Source organism: Rhinopithecus roxellana, chromosome 1 (genome assembly GCF_007565055.1).
Source record: "Rhinopithecus roxellana isolate Shanxi Qingling chromosome 1, ASM756505v1, whole genome shotgun sequence".
Taxonomy (NCBI): Eukaryota; Metazoa; Chordata; class Mammalia; order Primates; family Cercopithecidae; genus Rhinopithecus; species Rhinopithecus roxellana.
This window is the reverse complement of record NC_044549.1, coordinates 138,432,770-138,457,818: the sequence shown is the minus strand read 5'-3', so window position 1 is coordinate 138,457,818 and position 25,049 is coordinate 138,432,770. Positions and strand designations below refer to the sequence as shown.

General features: G+C 36.4%; 1 protein-coding gene across 6 annotated transcripts in view; it reads right to left on the bottom strand.

Moving 5' to 3' along the window:
• The window catches only part of TBL1XR1 (transducin beta like 1 X-linked receptor 1), a 179,950-nt gene that overhangs the window by 12,930 nt on the left and 141,971 nt on the right, over positions 1–25,049 (bottom strand). For 5 of the 6 annotated variants that reach the window (XM_030931919.1, XM_010379913.2, XM_030931924.1 and 2 more), the window contains 10 exons: positions 20,463–20,608; positions 18,217–18,439; positions 17,198–17,330; positions 16,717–16,858; positions 13,867–13,930; positions 13,681–13,778; positions 12,506–12,566; positions 4,769–4,890; positions 4,554–4,628; positions 623–750 (listed from right to left, as the gene is read on the bottom strand). In XM_030931919.1, coding sequence (XP_030787779.1) covers positions 623–750; positions 4,554–4,628; positions 4,769–4,890; positions 12,506–12,566; positions 13,681–13,778; positions 13,867–13,930; positions 16,717–16,858; positions 17,198–17,330; positions 18,217–18,439; positions 20,463–20,608 — 1,192 coding nt within the window. Of the gene's footprint in view, positions 1–618; positions 751–4,553; positions 4,629–4,768; positions 4,891–12,505; positions 12,567–13,680; positions 13,779–13,866; positions 13,931–16,716; positions 16,859–17,197; positions 17,331–18,216; positions 18,440–20,462; positions 20,609–25,049 lie in introns of those variants that run through there. The other variant, XM_030931933.1, reaches the window with a different exon arrangement.

Below are 25,049 nucleotides of genomic sequence, written 5' to 3'. Positions count from 1 at the left end.
GGTATCAGTCAATATTCGATTATTTCAATATAAAATATCATTATAACTTGAAATAATAATAAAACCCAGTGTTTAAAGATTCCCCTTAAGGAACCAACGTAAGTGCCCATCAGCTAACAAGTGGATAAAGAAAATGTGGTATACCTACACCACAGAATACTACTTAGCCATAAAAAGGAATGAAATACTGTCTTTTGCAGCAACTTGGATAGAGCTAGAGGCCATCATTCTAAGTGAAATAACTCGGGAATGGAAAATCAAATATCATGTTCTGACTTATACATGGGAGCTAAACTATGAGGACACAAAGGTATAAGAATGATATAATGAACTTTGTGGACTGGAGGTAGGGCTAGGGAGATTGAGAGAGAGGTGAGGGATAAAAGACTACACACTGGGTACACTACACTCCTTGCAAAACCAGTGCACTAAAATCTCAGAAATCACCACTAAAGAATTTATTATTGTAGCCCAAAACCACCTGTACACCAAAAACTACTGCAATTAGGGAGAAAAAAAAAAAGTTTCCATTTGATGAAACCTTCCCTAAAGTTCTGTCATATTTATTAGAAGTTGTATTTGTAGAAAACTCATAAAAGGAAGAATAAAACAGAAGTATCACCTTGCTAACATAAGGTTGGCATTTGGATTATTAGTTCCTGGTCCTGTTGGACTCCATTTGATAGTATAAATTTCTTTATTATGTGCTTGCAAATCATGGACACAATTGTCTTGTTTCATACTCCATATCTAAACAAAAAAGAAAAATGTATATAATTATTTTTCCATACAATTAGTACATTTAAAATATTATCTTGACACTTAAATTATTATATGGACAGTCTAATATATGAGTGCTATAAACAGAATGATAGAAAAGAATATTTACAAAGAAACTGAAATGCAATAGAATATATTTAATATTTGCATATCTGTTAAAAAAAAAAGTTAGCTTTAAGCCCTTTAAAAATATTCACTATTATGAAGTTTGAAGACTGAATTAACTATAGTCGTTCTGAGATTACTTTGGATAAGGTAACAATCCTAAAATGCTGAAGGTCCAGTTTTTACACTGTCCTTTAAGTAAAAGATCTACATCATAAACTGCTCTTAGAATTCTAGAATCAGGAAAATTTCACAATGGAGAACTGAAAATAAATAACCAACTTACAAATAATGATGACTCACAGAGAACCATAAAAAGTAACATAGGAAATAAAGTTCAAACGAAAAGATGGAAAGTAGGAAAAAAAAAGTAGACAAAAGTAGTCAAAGTAGAGAATAAGCCTTTCCTGAGATGAAAATATGCCTATGTATATAGATTTCAAGTGTCTATTATTTTTGAGCAAAAATTAATAGAAATCAACACGAAGAATATTTCTGGAAAAAAAAATCACTCAATAAAGACATGGTAGGTCCTACAGTATCTCCTTAACACAAACACATACAACACCCCAAACCCAAGGGCCAACCAAGAAAAAAATTAGCTCAACTTTACATTTCCGTGACACGACCATTACAAGATAATGAAGCATCACAGTGTTTTTGGTGCCCTATGTATTTACGACCCCAAGTAAAGTAAATCTGAACATGTTTTCAGAACTGATTTCATTCGATCTAATTGATGGAATTTGATACTGTAGCCACTCTCAACTCTTACCTCCCTTGAAATAATTTTCTCTACGTACTTTCTTTTTCCACTTTTGTCATTCCTTCTCAGTTTCCTTTGGAAAGCTCATTCCTCTTGATTTGGTGATAGAGTTTCTGAAGACTTACTCTTTTAGCTCCCCTCTTTTCTCACTCTGCACTACCCACACAGTTTTGTCCCTACCCCAATTTTTTTTTTTTTTGGAGATCAAGTCTCACTCTGTCACCCAGAACTATCTTGGCTCGCTGCAACCTCTGTCCCCCAGGTTCACGTGATTCTTCCGCCTCAGTCTCCCAAGTAGCTAGGATTACAGGCACCTGCCACCATGCTTGGCTAAATTTGGTATTTTCGCAGAGATGGCGTTTCACCATGTTGACCAACCTGGTCTTGAACTCCTGACCTCAAGTGAACCACCCACCACCTCAGCCTCTCAAAGTGCTTTAATTACAGGTATGAGCTGTGGCAACGTGCCTCTCATGGGGGTACCAGCTGCTGGGGTCCCCGCAGACCCTGACCCAGCGATGGATGAATAAAGTACACTAACCCATAGATACTCTGTTTTGCCAGTCCAGCTGAGGGTGTCCCAGCCACTTATAGACTCCCTGGAAAGTTCTGTGAACAGTTGCAACCATGGCCCTGATCAGCTAGTGAGACTCGCATTTATTCAATGAGATTAATTCACACAGGCTTGAGTCAACACCATTGGAGGGTAACTGACACTGGGGACTTCCCAAGTAAAAAGCACTTAAGCACCCATGGCACATCAAAGCTTAGTCTTAATATTATATAAGTAAACAAGCTAGCTAGGTAAACTACTCTGCCTTTCTTTATTACTACTTTAATTTGTTTAACTCAGGGTAAAGGAACCAGGCCGCATTCAGCCAGATCAATTACTGAAGTTACTTCTCGGCCTTCCAAGAAGATTTGTGTCTATTTCTATAACTGTCTCTAATATTTTTCCCACCAGACTGATTGAACCCCAACACTGAGCCACCAGGCCTGGCCATGCCCAAGGATTTTAACGACCACCTATCTGCTAAGAATTCCCAGTTTTTAATCTTGAGCTTACAGTTCTCCAAGCATCAGTCCCGCCTATCTCCTCCACTCACATGACTCAACGTCACCTCATTTCATCTGGCATTCCCTCTTCTCAGAAAACAGCCCATTACACATTATCCATCCATCCTAGTTTTTGCTTTAAAATCCTTCGTGACCTTTAAACATTCTTAGGATGAAGAAAAACTCTGACAATTTCTAGCTTTAACTTCTCTCCACCTTCAACTCAATATGTGGCACAAGGCCCTCTGGACATTACCTTTCTGTCATTTCCTCATATGTGTCACACACAATTTCAGAAGAAATTTTCTCATGCTGTAAGCATTAATGCATGTACATAAAAGGAAAAGCCAAAGATGAAAGCATTAAGAAAAGTATTACTATTAGCAATTTTGTAAGGGAGCCCAGACTTAAAAATTGTCTAACTAAAAACATAGCAGATACTTAAGGGAGAAAACCTCACAAGTTTCCCAAGGTTAAATTTAATCTGTTCATAGTAGCAGGAAAAGCAGTGTTCCCTCAAGATTTTCATATCTGTAAGTGTCATCACATCTGCAGTCCTTGGTACTGCAAAGTCAAGGATAAAACTGTTTTCAGTAGAGGGTTACCTGTTGCAGGAGAGGGCTTAAAGCTTCATTTATTTTGGAAATAAGTATTAGGTTGTTCTTTACCTCAAAATGCTTTTTTCCCCAACTGAGGAATCTGGTGTGCTTAGATCTGCTTAGGTGCAAGATAGCAGTTTTGCTTTTAGCCATACAACAAGAAAAACAGAGATCCATGTTGAGATGTGGATGCTGGTATGTCAACTAAGCTCCCTCACTGAGAGATTCTCTGCTATATATCAGTTTTCCAGCAATGGTAATATATATTCATACCACAGCAAAATCAAATTAATACAATGCAAAGAAGTTCAATCAAATCCACGAATGCTACAAAGATCTTGAGTACTTATTAGTCAAATCTTCACATATGCAAATAAATTTAATTGCAAATAACCTCTAATTGCATCAACATATGACTTTCTAATGGTGAAGACAATTTATAGCACGACCTTTCTTACTATTGGTGATGGCTAATTTTATATGTCTTCTTGACTGAGTCACAGGGTACAGGTATTTGGTAAAACATTATTTCCGGCTGTGTCTGAGGGTGTTTCCAGTTGAGACAAGCTAACTTAGCTGACTGAGAAAAGCACACTGCCGCCCTCCCCAATGTAGGGGTGGGGGTGTTGGGGGGGGTGCGGCGGCATCACTCAGTCCAGTGAGGCTCTAAACAGAACAAAAATGCCAAGGAAGTGAGAATTCTCTGCCTCAGCCTGACTGTTGAGTTGGTATACTGGTCTTCTGCTCTTGGACTGGGACTTACACCATTGGCACTCCTTCTCTGGCTATGGAACCATACCTCCATCTTTCATGGTCTCCAGCTTATAGACAGCAGACTGTGGGACTTCTCAGCCTCCATAATCATGTGAGTCAATTTCTCACAGTGAATCTCTCATCCATCCATCTATCCACCTATCCACCCACCCACCCATCCATCCATCCATCCATCCATCCATCTTCTTATTGGTTCTGTCTCTCTGGAGAACCCTAACTAATAGGGTATCATAAAAGTCCCATTGTATCATAAGCCATCATTTTAATACAATTTGCTACATTCAAATAGTTTTACGTATTTCAGAAAAGGAAGTATAAAATTTAAAACACAATGGTTAGCCATTTAAAATGTTGGAGTTTTCATCCAGACATAAACATTCACTGTAAGAGACACATTCTAAAAGATCTCAAAACAGTCAGAGCAACCATACTGTGTGACACCCCATCCCATTTCTCCCTACTAAGCAAATTACCTTTAAAGTCATGTCATCAGAACAGGAGGCCAGGAGATTGCCAGTTGGGTCCCATTTGATAGCATTTACTTCATTCTAAAAATAACAGCAAATATTCACGTTTTCATTGTATAGACTGGGTAGCTATTTGAATATTAAACATACACACTTTAAAACTATTCTGAAACATTACTTGTTAACCACGACCACTTTAACGTAGAAAAAAGGTTTCTTACCGTATGTCCTTGGAATGTTTTAATAGGTCTGTCTTGTCCTAATTTACAGACATGAATGCACATATCTGTACTACAAGAAGCAAAGGTGTTGTTGCTCTGCCAATCAACATCCAATGCTGGTGCTGCAAAAGAACAAATGTAAGGTTTGCATTTATTCCACATGTACTAAAATCCAAGAGTTTTAGTTTTGAACCACTGTTTGACTAATAATTTACACTAATAGGCACTTAAACATTTTACTTTATACTTTTTAAGATATTAAGAAAAAATTAAAATAAAGGTATCTATATATAACAATATTAACAAATTTCAATTTAGTTATTTCTAGGTGAGGCAGATCCTAAAAGAGAGTACACTGGCCTAGTAACTGGGAGATGAAGGTCCCTGAGAGCTGGCTCCGTAAATTACTAGCACTGGGTCTTGGGTTCTCTTTTATAAAATGATAAAATTAAACATGATATCATGCTTTTCATTTCTAAAATCTGTGAGTGTTCAATGGACAAGAAGCCTCGGTTGTGTCACTGACTAATTAGTGGACACAAGCAAGTCACTTAACCTCTCATGATATATCCTCATCTAGAGTGAGGATTAATACACAAGTTGAGCACCCCAATCTGAATATTCAAAATCCACAATGCTCCAAAATCTGCACCTTTTTGAATGCTAGTATGATGCCACAAGTGGAAAATTCCACACATTAAATGCTTAATACAAACTTTACTTCATGCACAGAACTAGTGAAAATACTATATAATGATACCATCTGGCTATAAGGTGTATGTAAAACATAAATTAATTTTATATTCAGACTTGGGTCCCATCCCCAAGATATTGCCTTATGTATATGCAAATATTCCAAAATCAGAAAAAATAAATAAATAAAAAGTACAACACAATCATGGTCCCAAACACTTAGATAAGGGATACTAAACTTGTACTATCTTTATCTTTAGTACACATGGTGAAGACCAGGTGAGGTAATGTATGTGGAAGTACTTTGTAAATTACAAGAGTTAGACAAATGTTATACTGAATATGTATCATTCCCATTATTATCTACTCAACTAACAAATGGAATACGGCATACGATTTCTAAATAATTTTCTTCTAAGCAACTTTTGTCAATCACCTCTTAAAAAGCAAATGCCCCTTAAAATCAATGAATTTAAAACCTCCGAAGCCCCAAAGCAGGCTCGCATTTAATACTTTGCCTGAGTTTAGCTCTGAAATTATTAAACATCCTTTTCCCCTGCTGCAAGGTGCAAAGGATCTCTGTAATTAGCAACACAGATTACGGTAATGATAGTGAGTAACTGGGTTAAGCGAGTAACTGGGTTAAGCAACAGAAGCATATCAAAGACACTGCATTTAAAGCAGGGGTTGACAAACTATGGCACATGAGCCAAGAATGGCTTTTATATTGCAAGGGTGGAGGAGGGGATCAAAGGAAGACATACAAATGTGAAGTAAGATTTAAAGTTCAGTGTCCATAAATAAGAGTTTTATTGAAACCCAGACAAATGCATTAAGTTGTATATTATCTATGGCTGCTTTTTCACTACAAGGGCAGAGCTGACTAGTGGCAACAGAGATCTTATTGCCTGCAATGTCTAAAATACTTTCAAGTCCTTTAGTGAAAGTTTGTCAACCCTAATTTAAAGAAAAAACTTAAAGGAGAAAAACAGGAGGGTTAAAGTTGAGCTGTGTGGCCAGGTGTGACTCAGCACTTTGGGAGTGAAGGCAGGAGAATCACCTGAGCCCAGGTGTCTGAGACCAGCCTGGGCAAGAGAGTGGGACCTCATTTCTAAAAAATAAAATAAAATAAAAAATCAACCAGGTGTAGTGGTCCATGCCTACAGTCCCAGCTATTGGAAGGCTGAGGCAGGAGGACTGCTTGACCTGGGGAGATCGAGGCTGCAGTGAGCCAGGACTGCACCACTGCACTCCAGCCTGGGTAACAGAGTAAGACTTTGTCTCAAAAAACAAAAACAAAAAGTTTAGCTATGTATACTAATTAGTAGAAATACAAAGCATTTAATAAAGGAGATTAGAAATGTCTGTGGAAAGGGAAAACAAAGCCACAAACTCCTGCATTGCGTATATCCAAGTATAACAGTAAGTGGCTATGTTAAAAATGAAACATAAACAGGTGCTTCAGCAGTTAAACTTATAAGTCAAGAGATATGTCATGCATAAGAACTTGTAACTATGGATAGGAGAAGTAAAAAGAATGCAAAAAGAAGATTTAAAGCATTTAGAACTCAGAAAGGAAATTTTAATCAGAACTATACTGAGACTTTTTTTAAAAAAAGACAAAGGATAACAGGAAAGAAAAACTGATTTCATTGCCTGTCAAAAGACAAATCAGGTAAGCCCCAAATCTAAAAGTACTATGTACTAAAGAACAAAGAAGCTAATTGTAGTAATATGACCACACATTAAAATAGTTTTGGGTATATTTCTACAATGAAAAACTAGGTATCAGGACACCACTTGGATTGAGTTAAGCTCATAAAGGAAATAGATTGGAAAGAAAATATTTAATGGGAACTTACTATGGAGGGTATATGAAAATTTGAATAACTATATTTAAAACATTTAACCCTCCCTCAGTCAACTTTTTAACAAACACAGTGCCATATAAAATTATTAACATAAATTCACCTTTTATACAAAATTTCAAATTATGAGAATTCCCAACAAAGTAAACACAGTCAAAAACCAAACTTCAGAGCTGTCAGGCTGAGTAAGTTGTAAGCTGTACTTTTATACTAGTCATGAAGCAGCACCGCTTTAGCTGGTGTTTGGTTTTCCTGCCCATAAGCCTTTTTGCCTGTGCTTTAGCAGTGCTTCACTGCTAAAGGCTGCCAGGGACAAACTTCACAGAACTGCCTTGCTCTGCTGCTGCGTCCTCCCTAGAAAACGGGTATCCAAGCTGGTGTTGTGTACGTTTTGGGGAAGGAGGGAGGGAGGGGAGATCTAAAAACCTAGCATCCTTGGTTCAATGTAAGAAAAACTGTGAGGTGCAAGCTCCCCTCTGCACCAGGCTGAGACTGGGCCTTTCTTCACCAGCGATCACTTCCTTCCTTGGCTTCTTCCCACTCCCACATCCTGCTTCCCATATTTCTTCACTTATTTCTCCTAAGAGGTTTTCCGCAATAAGTCATGTCACTCAAATGTTTGGCACAGGGCCTGCCTTTTGGGAGAACCCAACCTAAATCAACTAGCAAACAAAAATATGTGCCAACTTTATCAGCATGATGTGTGAACTCTGCCTCTGTTTGTGTGTATCACCATTTCTGACAGCAATGTGGATGACTGTCCTGTTCATTTGGCAGTCAACTCTCATTCGTTCCTTTCTGTACTCCGCCCTGCTATGATGAGAAACCCAGGAGGGCTATTGTAAGTTATTTCCCAGGTTCCTGTGCCTAGTGGTTTCCAGGTGGGTTCATACAATGTAAGACATTGTCAGGAATTCAAAGTGAGGAGTCCAAAGTCAGGAGTAGTAAGACGACAGGCACGATTGCCATCATTTCAGACTGGGTGCTGAACATTGCCAGGCAGCGTATCCTCTACACCCCAGTCCCTACGGGACAATCGCGTCCTGCCTTCTCCTCTAGAGTCTTAGACTTCCTTCAATTAGTCTCTGGGTTACCTCCTATTCCTTAGTTTTTCCACTCTTCCCAACACCTATGCAACTATTTCTTTGTATTAAATTCCCTTTCTTGGAGTGTCTGTCTGGTTTACACTCCATTTTCCTCCATGGAAGCTAATTCAGTAACTACTGTGCACTTGCATTTTAACATTAAATATTATTACTTAAAATACAATTCTAAAAATTTTAATGTTTCTTTGGTAAATAATCTTTCTATTGTTAACAAGTGCAAAAAATGAGGAAGGGAACGAAGCCTGAAAAATCTAATTGATTTAGAAGACAGTTAAAGATGCACTAAAATGTTATTAAGAAGGCCATATATCTGTCAGGATGTTCCAGAGGTGTTAATTTTATACAGGGCAGCCTGCAAAATGTTAGAGAGGAGGCTAACATAAACAAAAAGCAGCATTAAAACAAATAAGCTATTAGGTTCATAAAAATAAAACAAAAAAACCAAACTACTAACCAAATCAAGATTGTTGAGATGTAGGAAATGTTGCAACCTAAGTTGTGTGATTAATACTTCTGTGATATGCCTGCCTCATAAAATACAGTGCTTACAGATTGATATAATCAAAGAACACATAACCTCCTTATTTTATAGTTATTCCTAAAATGAGTCTTGATAGTACAAGCTTTTTAGAAAGAAAGTTCTAACATTTAAAAAAAAATTTTTTTATGTACCTGACAAATGAGACAGGTGTGTTCACTAACACTGGTCTCATTTTACACGTAAGAGGCTAAGAAAACTTAATTTTCCCAATTATACAATTTTTTTAAATCTTGGAGCTAAAGTTAAAATTTTTGTCTGCTCCACCCCTGTTCTGATTTACTTTCATTAACCCATGTAGCCTCCGTAATTTTAAAAGAGAAGGAACAAACCTCTGAGCGAAGAAGGATGCATTTATTACTGACTTCATTTTAAAAAAGCTTTATTGACATGTAATTCACATACCAATTCACCTGTTTAAAGTATACAATTCAATGGATTTTAGTATATTATTAATTCATAAAATCTGTAGTCAAATATAAAACTTTCTAACTTAATTTTGATTTCTTCTTTGGCCCATGAGTTATTTAAAAGTGTGGGTTCTCGGGTATTTGTGCTCTTCCAGAGATGTTTCTAATACTGATTTCTAATTTAATTCCATTGTTGTTATAAATGTCATTTAGTTGGTCAAGTTACTAGATAATCTTCAAATCGTTTACAGATTTACTTCCTTCTTCCTGTCTTCTCATTCCATCAATTATTGAGAGAAGAATATTGAAATATTCAACAGTAATTGGAAGCCCAGTAATTTCTATTTCCTTTGAAGCTCCATCATTTTTTGCTTCATACATTTTGAAAGTGTTATTAAATGCATTGTCATTTTAAAATGTTTTGAATTGGCTGTTTAACATTGTATTAATAACCTCCTTTTTCCCTGTAAATCTTCTGAGCTTTGAAATCTAGTTTGTCTATTAATGTAGCCATTTCAGCTGTCTCTTGATTAGTGATGGCATGGTATACATTTTCACATCATTTTATTTTCAGTCTATTGATGTTTTTCTATTTGAAGTCTATTTTACATAGGCAGCATATAGTTGAGTCTTGCTTCTTGATTTAATCTCACAATCTCTGCCTTTTAATATTTAGGCCATTTACACTTAATTTGCTTTGTCATAAGGTTACATTTAAATTTACTGTATTTCTGTTTATCTCTTCTGTTCTTCCTCTTTTTGTATTTCTACCTCCATCTGGATTAATTGGATATTTTTTACGATGACATTTTCTTCTCCTTTGGTGGGTTCTTACCTGTAATTCTTTATTTTTAGTGGTGGTTTCAGGATTTACAGTGCACACCTTTAACTGGTCACCATCTACCTTGAGGTGATATTTTAAATGGGCTAAATACTTCATCTTGTTTTCTGCCTCTCTTCCCTCCCCTACCTTTTTACCTAAGATTCTGACTACTTAGGTATTAGCCTGTCCAAAGTTGTATCACAACTCATTCATGCTCTGTCCCCACCCTCTTTTCCAGTCTATGTTCTCTGTTTTTGGATAGATTCTATGCAGCCTCCAAGGTCGTAAATCATTTCTTCCGCAGCATCAAATCTGTGGTTTATCCTATCGGGCCATTTTTCATCTCACATGTTGTTTTTGCCTCTAGAAGTTTAATGACATCTTCTGTGTCTCTACTTAGCTTTTTGAACATATGATACGATTAATCTTTGAAAATGTGAGTGTTAGGAGCACCAGCCCCCTGTGCAGCTGGAAATCTGCATATAGCTTTTTGAATCCCCAAAATCTTACCAACTAATACCCAGCTGTTGATTAGATGCCTTACTGATAATATAAACAGTTGAATAAGATATATTTTGTATATTGCAGGAATTAAAAATTATGCAGAATGAATGAAGACAGACCAAAAAAGAGTATGTACTTTATGATTCCAATCATATAACGTAATCTAATCTCTGGGGATGGGAGAGAGGTATTACTAAGGGACAACAAGAAATGTCTGAAGGTTAACAGATATATTCATCATCCTGAGTGTAGTAATAGTTTCAATGGTGTATACATAGGTCAAAATACATCAAATTGTTCAAGTAAAATACATACAGTTCATTTTATGTCAACTGTACCTCAATAAAACTGTTTTTAAAAACAAAAGTATGGTAAAAAAGAATACGATGGGTAAACTGAAGCTTATTTATTCATAAAAATACTTTCATACTATGTACCTCATCAGGTTGTAGTCAGGACTAAAGGGGACAGAAAGAGCACCATCTCCAACACAAAGTTGGTACTAATCATATGGTACCCAGCAACAGTACCATAAACATACTTACTTCAACTTTACATTACTCCTAGGATGTATGAGAAATTTTTATGATTAACAGCCAGAAGCCTGAGAGAATTCTGAAAACCAGAAGCAAAGGTGAAAAGGAAGTACAACAGGTGAACAAAAATGTGTGTAAATGCTTATTCAAGTGGTGAGCTTTCATCAAGTGGAATTGTTTAACGATGTTTGCAAACTTATTCAGACACTACAGAAAAATCATTTTGCACCTTATTTTGCTTGTTTAGGCACACTAAACAAAGAATGAAAAAAAGCAAAATGCCTGAAGTTGCAAATTTCCATTTTAAAGTTGATGCTGTGCCAATGGCTGTTTGTAAAAGGATGTCATCAAAGATTTGAGAATAACCAGGGTTATTATTTTAGTCAGTCTCCAAATTAAAATTTTTTCCAGCACAACAGAATCAAAGAGACAGCTAAATCAGGTAATACTAAAACCACTGGGTATCTTGTTCCAGTTTAACATCATTTAGTTACTGCAGTCAGGAAACTCACTGAAAAGCGGTGCAAAGGTTCTAGGCTGAAATGGAGCTCAGGCACAAAAATATGCCTGGCTCTCTACTCAAGCTGAATGTCTGGGTGTGTGGCTGTACATCATGCAGGACAGAGCACCATTTTCGAGGTCGGATTAATCAGATAAAAGTACCAGATTGAGTATTTCTTAAAAGAGAAATCCATCTAAGCCACCAACATTCCAACAACATTGGGAAAGTCTATTGTTCACTTCATGTAGACAGACGCTCAGGTATCTCGATCCAAAATGAGAAAATGACAATACCTAAACTTACAGGAGTCTATGCAGTATTTTCATGTATATCATTTAGTCTTATCCCCATAACAAATAGGCATTATTATTATTATTATCCCTCATTCACAGATAGTGAAAAGGAGGCTCAGAAAGGTTAAGTGACTCGCTCAGTCTTAATGCTTCTTAAGTGGAGTGGAACTGACATTCAAACTTAGATTTTCTGATTCAAAAATCTATGTTCTTTCCATTAAATAATGCCACCCCTAATTGCACCAGACTGCAAATGCTTTCTTTATGGTGCATTTCACAGAAAACGTTTGATGATCGTCTGACAATTAAGAGTCTGAATGTCATGGAACATCAGCTCTCGAAAGGACTAGTAACAAGACTGATACTTGATATTTCAACATTTAAAATAAATTATATGCTGTTAGAAGTTTTATTAGAAAAACAGAAGCAAGCTCCAGCTTTCACGTAAATTATAAGAAATTTACCTGAATGAAAAGGAAACTGTTGCTTGGCTTCACCAGTATGTGCATCCCAAATAATTGTAGTCTGAGAGTAAAAGGAAAAGAAAAATAAACTCATGCAAAGAAGTTTATCATAGATGCATAAATTATATGCCTAACTGTATTAAAGCAATATACAATGTCAGAGTGGATTTAATTTTAAACACTTTATCCCAAATAGTATCACAAGGCTGTACTCCACTTTGGGAGCAAATGACTATTAAGTAGTTTGGTTTTTCCCTGATGATTCTGCATCGGTCAACTTACTTCAAATAACAATTATTGGCAGTATACAAAGCATGAGGCATTGTATTAGATTTTGTTTTAAAAACTCCATTGCAATAGTACATTAACGTAAGATTCCTATAGATGTTTACTAAGAGAGTAAGTTCTTGGTTAACAATGCAATCAGTTCTCAATATTGAAAGATTTTAAAGGCTCATATTTACACAAAAAGGCAGCTTTGAATTTTGGCAATACTTAAAGCAAGAACCTCAAGTATTGTATAGTGGCAGTGACTATCAACAGGACTCAACCTCTCTCCTTCCCAGCCTACTTCACTTTTCTTGCCCTTTTGCCACTTTTTTTATTGCTCTCTGAATATAAAGAGTGAACCAGTTTCTCTTCACTTCCCTGTTTGACACCACACTCAATTATTATCACGTCCCTTCCTGGATTAAGATAATCTTAAACCCTTATTTAGGAGGAAGAAGGTCGTATTCCCAATTCATCTATATTCACCAGCCAAGTTAGATGAAGACTAGACAGATTCTGCATTTCATATTAGCTTCAATTAAGTACCAGGAGTTCGGCTAACAGACCAGCTCTAGAATTTCCCATGGATTGACTCCAGAGCCATGTTCACTGGTGAGACTAACTAGAAACCGCAGAAGGGAAGCAAAAAAGTGCAGGAGGTATGACATTGGTTATGGCTCAAATTCCAGCTAAAATTAAAAGTGTTCACATAGATAAAAGGATAAAAACATTTTGATAAGTAGATTCAGGAATGAGCTGATAGACCTAAGAAAGTATTTCTATCATAAATTCATATTTGAATTTCCCAAATAGGAATGTTTATGTGATTGGCAGCTAAGACAAAACATTGCTTTCAATTAAACCCTGTAATACATTCACCTTTACAGAACTTAATGAGCTTTTACCTTGTCTACTCCAGCACTTAGGATGAAATTTCCTTTCTTATTCCATTTTAATGCAAATATAGGGCCTTTATGCTGCCCTAAGGTGCTAGCAAGGTTACCTAAAATTCAAAAGAAAAACATTAACATTACTTTAAATTTTCTAACTTCAGATCAACAACAAAATAAAAAGGAAAATGCTTCATTTACCATCTTTAGTCCATATTCTGGCAAACCCATCATAGGAACCAGTTGCTAGAAGTGTACCTTCACTCTGCCAGAGAAAAACATTTCTTTAATTATATAATCTAGATACGGTTTATAATTTAATTGTTGTTGAAGTATCTCCTGTTTAAATCCCAGGTACAGAAGAGAATGAAGACATTCTCTGCTTCAAAACTTGCCAGTTTTGCCTACTTGTGAGTGCCACTAAAGGCCCATGAAACCCTTTCACTGTTGTGAAGCTAGCGTTGTACGGGGACCTTATATCCAAAGCTCAACAATTGACAGTAATAGCTCTGGACCAGGATCTACATCGTCCCGCCTCATGCATGCCCAAAGTATTCTCACAGACTCACACAACTAACAATGAAGGTAGAGTGGTGGATTGGGGCGAATATCAAATTCATAATCTTAGAATGATTTATTAGAAGTAAAAAAAGGAAAACTTTAAAATGTGATTAGAAGGTTTTATATGGCCATTCCTCTAAATCCTTTACTGTCTAAAACAAAGTGTGTGTGTATGATCCAAACAATATCGTTGTTTCAAATGATCGGATTCTTAAAAATTTGAATGTTCCTTTCTATTATTAATCCCTTCCCACTATGAAATATTTGCCAATAAAAAGAGCAACACAAGCAAAAGAGCCAGAAAAGAGCGCAGGCTGACTTTATAGTTAATGAAGTAAGAATAACTGCCTACTTTACCAGGAGGAAAAGTCCATATAAATTTGTCTCAACTTATATTCCCTTGCTACGCACCCTGCCTCGATGAATGGTGTAATAAAGGACAGATCTAACTAACTCTATGCAAACGCAAAAGTTACCGATTATAGTAAACAGACTATTGCTAGAATGACTAAACATTACTGGAGAATGAAATCCTGCATTACTTGACATATTCTTGATGGGTTTTGGTAAGGGCATTCAAAACAAGATCACCTATTTCACATCTCTCAAGCCATTTTAGCAGTATGGCTAAGTGACAAACAGAAACAAATGCTGGTTCTGGGAAATGCAGACTCAGTTCTGCTAAGACATGGCAATCCCTTAGGGCTCTATCTGAAGAAGAAGGGGAGCCATGTTGAAGTCAACAGTAAAAGCTTATTTCCAGATTCTACACAATGTTAAGTTTCCTCTAAACTATCAGTCCCTAAATGTTTTAGTTCATGAACTGCTCAACTAGGAAAAGAATACTTTAAGGCCGGGCACGGTGGCTCAAGCCTGTAATCCCAGCACTTTGGGAGGCTGAGACGGGCGGATCACGAGGTCAGGAGATCGAGACCATCCTGGCTAACACGGTGAAACCCCGTCTCTACTATAAATACAAAAAACTGGCCGGGCGAGGTGGCGGGCGCTTGTAGTCCCAGCTACTTGGGAGGCTGAGGCAGGAGAATGGCGTAAACCCGGGAGGCGGAGCTTGCAGTGAGCTGAGATCCGGCCACTGCACTCCAGCCTGGGCGACAGAGCGAGACTCCATCTCAAAAAAAAAAAAAAAAAAAAAAAAGAATACTTTAAAGATGAGAAATCTCACAGGCTCTCTTGCTTTAGCCACGGAAAAGAATTATTGATCAAGGATGATGTTTTCCAAGCTCACCGTGATTAACACATTTTCAAAAAGCCCACACTTTTCAAAACTATAAAATGCAGTTCAGAACTACCAAGCTCAACAAACCAATATTCATTCATTAACCATCCTTTTCAGTGTAAACTGTAAATTTCATTAAATTAACATGACCAGTGGGCCAGGTAGCATAAGAAAGCTATATGTCTGAACTAAGATACAATAAGGGCCCATATTAAGAAAATAATTCTATCTTGATCCTACAAGTAAATAATACTACCATGTGCTAAACCCCTTTGGAATTTTTAGAATTGTCATACGGAGGGGAAGAGTAAACATGCTGCTGGCAATTTTGGAAGAAAATGCTAAAAATACCTAGTTACGATTTCTGAAAAAACATGTCACAGAAACTGAGAACTTTAGTGGGAATAATGATTTTAAAGATAGATCTCATTCCTTGGGAAAAGAATTAGAAGATCCTTTAGAAAGCCCACAAAGGGTTGTTAAATAGAAGAGAAAAGAACATTCATTTGCTGAGGAAGAACTACTATCGTGAGATATTCTTTGCAATGCTGAAATAGATCTAAGAGGTTTGGAGGCGGGGCGGGGGCTAGCAGGGTGAGGTAAGAGATGTATTTATAACTAAATGGTGAGAATTTATCAACAATGAAGTCAAAGTTTTTTGTAAGTCAGAGTAGTCAAGTTGTCCTGAAAGATGTTGAATCATACACAGAATCAGAGAATTAGAAGATTCCTACAGTGGGAATAAAATTTAGATGTTATCTAGACTAATGATCCCTAAAAGGAAATTGGTAATAAAGTTGTAACAGTTCACAGAACAAAGAGAAAAACAAGAACATGTTTTCTGCTACATAGAATTCTTTTATCCCCCAACTAAGAACTCGGTTGTTATGGATTTAGTATGTTGTTTGTTATTATGGTAAGAATTTTCGCCTATTATCTCAAATATTTAGGTACCATTTTCACAGATCTACTTGACATTTAAGGAAAACGAAGTACAGAGTAAAAAGTAACAACTTAACCAAGGAGATGCTGCGGGATACACTGAAGAGCTGGACATTGTACCCTGGTCTAAGGCAAGTTTGTGTCTTTAACACCACAGTGGAGGAGACGGCTGGCAGGCGATGACTCCCAGTTTGTTACTAGTTAATAAAACCCCAATTTCTGAACAAATAGACAAACCCTGCCATGAGTCTGAGGCTCTGAGGGTTAGGTATACTAGTAATTATATCCATCATGGATATAGTGACACTCACATTCCAATCTAGAGATGTGACATCCTTGTTGCTTGGAACATCTTGCCCTCCTTCTCGTATACAATGTCTAAGTACTAACTGTGTAGAGCCACTGGTGCTGTTCTCACTAAGATTCCATATTCTTGCTGTTGAGTCTCCAGACCTATAAAAGCATGCAATGTATTTTAAATCCTCATGACATTCTCAACTATCAGAATCAAGGCAAGATATTTACATCCGAATATTAATAAGGCAAATAAAAACTAAACTACCACAGATTTTCCAGTAGTTTTCCCATTCTACACGTTGGGACCCCCAAGCGTTCTCGAAACAGTAAGTTTAATTAAAAATTCTACAATTACTTCATGAAGGAATAAAACATTTACAGAGACAAAATGGCCACAAATAAGCAACAAGAGAAAACCTGAATAATGCATATGTTTATAAAACGCTCAGTAAGATATTTGTAAAAGCCATTTTAGTATCACTTTGAGAAACACACCCTGATGCTAGGAGATCACTAACAGGGTTCCAGGCACAGATGAAAACTTCAGATTCATGGCCCCGCAACACAACTGCTTTATTAGGAGGGATTTCAACATCCCCATCCACTTCCATCATATCAGTATGATTATCTGCATTGTGAAAAACAAGTAAGCAATTCCAGTTAGGCAGTATTACAACATGGCGGATGGGTGAATTCTTAACTAGCAAATACCTTCCTTTATCACATACAGTGTTAACATTATCAAGTTAAGCTGAACATGACTACACAGTCTTAGTCACATAGAAAATAAATTCTTACCTTTAATTAAGTATTGACCACACTTTTTTTTTTTTAAGAGGGATGGGGGTGGGGGTGGGATGCAGATTTTAAATGATTAAACATGGATAAAACGATAAAATGGTTTGAACTAAACATAATGTCTACCAGTACTATTCTGAGTTTCTGCCAGTAGGGGTTGCTGATATCATTCATATAACATGAGTTGCCTTTCATCTCAATGTCGGAGCTCTATGGTATTTTTTGATAACTAGTATTACAATTTCATTTAGAAATCAAATGTAGATACAAAAATTCATTTAATGATGGGAAAAGGGCTTCTAGATATTTTAAAAAGAAAATAAAAGTAAATCTAGCTTTTTGGAGCTTCAGGAATAAAAATCTGAATTGTGTGATACAAGTTAAGGAAACAAGTTGGTGCAAGTAACAGATGAAATTTTTCGGCCTAGAAGATGGGACATTCTGTTAGAGCAAATATTTCCTCTGAGAATAAATTTTTAAAAATTCTTATCTCCTGGGACCTTCCTGGGGGATGGAGGGTGGGAGGAAGAGGAGGATCAGAAAAAATAACTATTGGGCACTAGGCTTAGTACCTGGGTGATGAAACAGTCTGTACAACAAACCCCTGTGACATGAGTTCATCTATTTAACAAATCTGCACATGTATCCCGAATTAAAAGTTTAAAAAATAAATAAACCATGTAATTAAAAAAAAAAAAATTCTTGTCTGAGCTCACTTGCTATAGTATGTGCTCCATTCTCCTCCCCATTTGCTGTGTTTTCTCCATTTTTTGCAGATCCTTGTTGGCTGGCTGCAGCTGCGGCAGCTGCAGCAGCTGCTGCCTGTTGCTGTGCAAGCTTATCTCTATAAGCTTGTTGTCTTGTTTGTACTACATCAGGCATTACGGCATCTATCAGGGACAGAGACTCTATTGGTCGACCATCAAACAAGGTACCATCCTGGATTTGGAAAATTGTGAGAGAAGAAAAATCAAAGGCAATATTTAAAGTTATCTGTATTTATACAAAATCAGAAATGAAATGAAAATCTTCATTCCTAGAAAAATATTTTGAGGAACTTGCTGAATTCATATAAGGAGTCCGGAGGGAATAAAGAAACTACAAGCAGCAACTGGAAATGACTGCTTAAATTTTCCTTTTTATTTAGTTCACACTATTATTACAGTATAGAGCGGTACAGATAAGAGCTGAAATGAAAGGGATAAGATGTAGGCCAAGCTGATAAACACGTTTATTAATTAGATTCTGAAATTCTGTTAGTCAAAGCAACAAACAATATGGAATAGCTCATATAATGATCAGAGGCCTGGTGCCCCATTATAGTAAATACCTCTTTTAAAAAACTAAAAACTTTGAGCTAAAAAGTTTCTTGTGATTTGATTCAAATATTGAAGCAGAAATAGACTTCATGAGCTATAGTGCTCTTGAATATTAGGGAGTTGTTGAAATTTCCAAAGCTCCACTTATTGATATTAGGAAATTCCTAATAAAGAGTTCTCCAAGTAAGCACAAGAAGAGACACAAACACAGAGCAAGTCAGAAATACAAAGAGTACAAATTAGCTGGGAACATGCATATGTGAAGTCTGGTTCACTTAAACTGGTAAATGCGTACCAGTGACAATCTACAGTGTCATCGTAGGGTAATGTGAGCTGCAAAAACACAGCACGTTTTTGCAGTGTTTCTGAACTGCAATTGTAACGTAATATTTGAGGAACGGAAGAAAGTATTTTAACTTATAAATAATTTAAAAAATATACTACACCCAACACAGATACACTGTGGAATAAGCGCTATGTCAAATTTACACACGTTGTAAGAAAAAATTTAGTTTTGTGTTAGTGGATTTTCACTCAAAGAGCTGAGGAAACAAACAAAAAAATCCATTTTAGTATATTATGTAATTTCTAATTCTAGTAATAATCATTGATACAGAAATCATGGATACTTCAGTTTAAAAAATACTCGCAAAAGTGGAACATGTTAATCTCTGAAATAAAAGCAATGGGAAAAGCTCCACACTATACACAAAAATTTTAAACTAGGCTGGGTGTGGTGGATCACCTCCCAGCATTTTGGGAGGCTGAGGTGGGCAGATTACCTGAGGTCAGGAGTCAAGACCAGCCTGGACAACATGGGGAAACCCCGTCTCTATAGAAATACAAAAATTAGCTGGGCGTGGTGATGGGTGCCTGTAATCCCAGCTGCTCAGGAGGCTGAGGCAGGAGAATCGCTTGAAGCCAAGAGGCAGAGGCTGCAGTAGCCGAGATTGCGCCACTGCACTCCAGCCTGGGCAACAGGGCAAGACTCCGTCACACACCCAAAACAAAACCAAAACCAAAAACAACATTTTAAACTAGACCAGGGGTTTACAACCTTTTTCTGTAAATGAGTCGACAGTAAATATTAATTTAGGCTTTGCAGGCCATAAGGTCTCTGTTGCAACCACTATTCTGCCAAAAGTAGCCATAGACAATATGTAAATGAGTGTGGCTGTGTTCCAATCAAATTTTATTTACTAAAACAGAGAGCAGCATTTGGCTAATGGGCCACAGTATGCTGACACCTAAGCCAAACAAACTATTCACATGTAGTCCTTAGATTGGCAGTACCATCCAGAGTTGGCTTCAACTATAAACTAGTTTAAATTAGGGTGTATTCAAATAATGTGAGAATTTACAATTTTCAGGCCAATAATTATGATCTTAGCATTCCACAGCACAATGCTGTTAATAAAAATTATTTCTTAGTGTTTACTTATAAAAACAGATGAAGGCAAACAAACTACTAGGCGCCAACACCTTGCCGGTGCAACCTGACAGTTACTACATTAGGGATGATCTGTCTGCACTATTGTTAACCTTGTGAAGCTAAAGTGAGAATACTGAATAAGCAAGCAAGACAGCTGACTTAACGGCATATTTAAGAGTAAAAATTAGTACTTGAAGTAAGTCTTCCTTACCTCATTAATACTAACTTCTGCTTCTACATACTGTAGACCTTTCTGGATGATAGAAATCAATGCAGCAGGTGGGACGAGGGCACCATTTATATTGGACTGACTGATATGGCTTTCTATACCAAAGGTAAATGCTGAATGAGAAAATCCTAAAAACAAAAGAAAAGGCATGAGAATTTATTTTCCTAGTGGCAACATTCTAAATGACACACAAAAAAGATCACTATAATCTTACGAAATCCCATTCTAACCATTTAAAATCCCAGACCAGTATGCTAAGGTCGTGTGTGCGTGTGCGTGTGTGTGTGTGTGTGTGTGTGTGTGTGTGTGTGTGTGTGTGTAAACATGTCGGCCTTTACATATTTTCTTTTTCTCTTAATTACCTAATGCACTCTTTAAAATTTCTAGTAAATACTTGATTGTGTAGCTTCAAATTTTCTAAAATGTAGTCATAGTACACAACTTTTCTTAACAAAAGGCATCAAACTTAAAAGGTAAAACAAGTCTTTGGAAATCATGTAATTCAACTGCTTCACTTAAGATAAATCAGGCGAAGATAGATTGTTACATTTAATATTTCTGTAGTATATTTTAACATTTTTTACATCTAGAATTAAGGAAATTTATTTCAAATTTTCTTTCATCCCAGTTCAAGTATTCAGCATTTCTCAAAAATGGTACACATAATACGCTTTAAATAGGAATTCATTCATTCTGAATGATCTTCATTTACTTCATGTAATTGTTAACTACCATGTAGTTATAATTCAATAATGTCTTTAAAGCAATCTAGTACTCAGGTAAAATCTGAAGTATTTAAATTTCTACATATAAACTGTCAAATATCTGATAAATTCAGTATTTTGGAGCTCTTTGAAACTACTTAGGAAAACTAATAAAAACTAATTAAAAATAAATTTAAATAGTAAAAAATCGTAATGGTTAAATACCATTTTATGTATGAATTAAGTGCTTTAAAAAATACCAATTCTTTGCCACTTAGTAATAACTCATCTATATGAAATATTTAAGAAATGAACAGCTAGCAAATGATTATCTTGTTTATAGGTCTCTATTAGCAATTACTTAGTTTTAACCTGAAATACTTAAAACCAAAGCACTTACTTAATAAAAATCTCTTTACGCTGGCCTTGCTTTTTGTGCATATCTGGTCAAAACTCAAAGGTAAAATTCTAATAAGCTGATAAACCAAGGATGGTTATTTACTGAAATAATAACCATGATTTATCATTAAGTAGTAATTTTTATGAAGTATTTTAAACAATTAAATTGTACATGTAATACAGAATATTAATAAACATTTATACTAAATAAAGGAAATAAATATGGGCTTATTTTGGGTCTTGGTTAAACTGATTTAATCTATATGGTATCTCTGTTGGCTAGACTGTCTAGTTTTTCAGTGTTCAGTACATGTCTTTTTTGGATTTTGTGCTTCCACTCTTATATTCCTTGTGGTACTGATAAACAGTCTAGTATAAAATACTGTGGGCTCACAAACAGCATGTGGCTAGGAAAATTTGGTTATTTGATAGTCAAAGTACACCTAAGTTGATTTTCCTCATAACCCCCACCTTCTCTCTTTGGAACACCTAACCCATTATGTTCACAACATCTAACCCACACAGTGGAAAAGGTAAGTGGAAAAATTTTCCCTCTAAGACCTTGATTTTAGCCCCTGATTTTGCCCATAGGCAAGATCATAATTAAATGCATTTATAATTTTCACCTTAATCTGAACTCACAGAGATAGCTAAGAAAGATACCAATGGGGCAGGGGGTGAAGAAGCACCGTTTTGATTTGTCCCTATCAAGAAACCCACAACTACCCGAATATGAGTAGATTTCAGATCACCAAGGTAGAAAACAGAATAAGGATGAGGGAGGATGGGGAGAAACAATGAGAGACACAGCAGCAAAATCCTTAGGCAGTGAAGTTGGAGATTCCTGTTTTCAATTATATATCCCCTCCCTGAATAAATTCACAGTAAATCATCCATAGTAAAAACAGCCAAACAGCCAAGCAGCTTAAGAGATTTAAGAAAACTTTGAGACAGAAGACATCATTTATGGAGGGCCTATACCATACGCTAGATACTGTGCACAAACATATAAGTTTATTATTTTATAATCTAATGGAAAAACACAACTAATAAATGAGAAAGTACAGATTCAAATTCATTCAGAGACTCTACTACTCCTCTTGAACAGTTAAAATATGGTCAAGGATAAAGCTAAGGGAGAGAGTGAGCTCCTGTTTCCTGACAGAAAGTAAAAGATGACTTTTGTTTTCAACTCAGGGTCCTGGAAAGTGGTTACACAGTGCATGAAACAATGAGCCATCTTACTGCCATATTTACTGCCAAGGTTTTGAAAGTGTCTTGACTTATATAATGCTTATAAATTTGTTTGAAGTACATGATTTCTGTATACTTCATTCATGGCTGTAATTTAAATAGTCAAAATTGTTCAATTTAGACTCTATTTAATTAGCTTATAGCGTTTAAGTTTAAAGTAATAATATGTTCAAGAATAGCAGGTGGAACTGTGCCAATTTCCGGCTGGAATGCTGCAGATATCCTCAATTTGTTCTGTCAGACCAGGAGAAAAACTATCACAGGTGCTTACATGCATCTGAAGGTACTGCAGATGTACTTACGATGCTCTCAAATAGCAACAAAACATCCCTGAAGTAGTTATTAGCATTGTTCTGGCACTTCTCATTAATGTTTACCCTAGAGAAGTTCCACACTTAAACGTTCTGCTTAAATGTTGAATTCAACTAGAATATTTTATTTATTTCTAGCCATGGCATTACATAGCAGTTTAAAATTATGATGTTTGAAATTACTTTTCTTCTTCCCCTCCCTAAAACTACTTTTCCTTAGAAACCTCTGATCTCATTTCACTACACCTGAAAGTCATAGTCATCCTAACTCCCTGTTCTCTCTCGGTCCCTGGCATTTGACAATTTACCAAATCCTACCATCCTACTCCAAATCCTACCACTCTACCATCTGTATATACTCATCACCTTACCTTTTCTGCCAGATCTGTGTGTAGTCCCCATTACACTTTGCTATATACATTTCTTTCCCCTCCTCCTCAATTCAGTATATATGCCAAGCTACAGCTAGACTATTACCTGTAAAACAAAAAACTGGTCATATCACTTCTTGTTTGAGAATTTTCAGTGATCCCCTTGGCCTTCATAATAAAGGTCAAACGCCTAACTATGGCACACAGTTGTTTTTGTAATCTGGCTCTTCTGTTTCTCCAGTCTCATCTCAATACTACACACCCCCCGTCTCACTCCCATTACACAATAAATTCAAGTGGTGGCAAATAGATATAATTTGAATATGCTGTGTTATATATCACGCCTCTGAGCCTTATGTGCTCCTTTGCTCTTTCTCCTATCGAATGGAGGTGAAATCCTCTTTCACTATACCAGGGCTAATCAGTCTCTCCTATGCTGATCCTAAAATTTATCTATGTGTGGCACTTAACACACTGATTTATCATCTCTGTGGCTATGGTTGTTTGCCTTTGTGTGACTACTACACTGGGATCCTGATAAAAGGGTTTATGTCTAGTAATCCTTTAATTCTGGGAAACTAGCACATTACCTGAGTCAACAAGTACTCAATAAACTTTTTTTAAATTAGAATGCAATTATACTATAATGTATTTTGGCACATAAAAAAAAATCTGTGACTCCAGAAAAAGCATATGACTTAAGTCTTCCTTGGAAAAATCTAAAACTTGAACTAGTTTCGTGCCAGAAGCTATTTCCATTTATCTGTAAATATACATGCAGAAAAGGCTTTTTCCAGGGACAGCTTTTGATTTATATAATAGGAGGCAAAAGAGACCACCTAAATCTGTTAAATGTTAGAATCCGGCATGACCATCTAAAATAGCATCCCTTCTTTCCAAGGGTAAGAGCAAATCTGATAGTGCCTCTGTAATCAAGTACACTCTAAACACTGACTAGGGTATTGAGATTTAGGGAGTAGAAGAGAGACTCCAGAAAGAAATAAGGCTGAAACACATGAAGTATATAGCCATTCAGTGACAGAGACAAGCAACGGCAGCTGGTAGGGAGTGGGGTGGCACGCATGAGATCACAAAACAGCCATTTTCTATAGATTGCTTGTTTCAGGAAGTGCTTTCTGTAAGAATGTTAGGGACTGTGTTCTCAAAGGAGAGTTAGTCACATAGAGCCTGCCAACTCTACCTTGCAAATAGGCAATACAAGAATAAGAAAATGGACCCTGAACACCAAGGTTATGGTACAGGATGACTAGATGAGACAAACTGGTGAAAAAGGCAAAGCCTAAATATGACCACAACATACTGCATCTGAAACAAAAATATGATTGATCCAAGGTCCTATTTAAGCTTCAAGTCAGAAAAACCTAGCAAAATTATACTCATGTTCTCATCATCCAATGCTTCCTTGACTCCAACTCTGCCCTACAGATCCAGATATTAGAAAAGGTAAACAGGATGGGGGAAAAAATGACACAGGGGATCTTTGTCATTGAAGAGCTAGACCTAGTACTT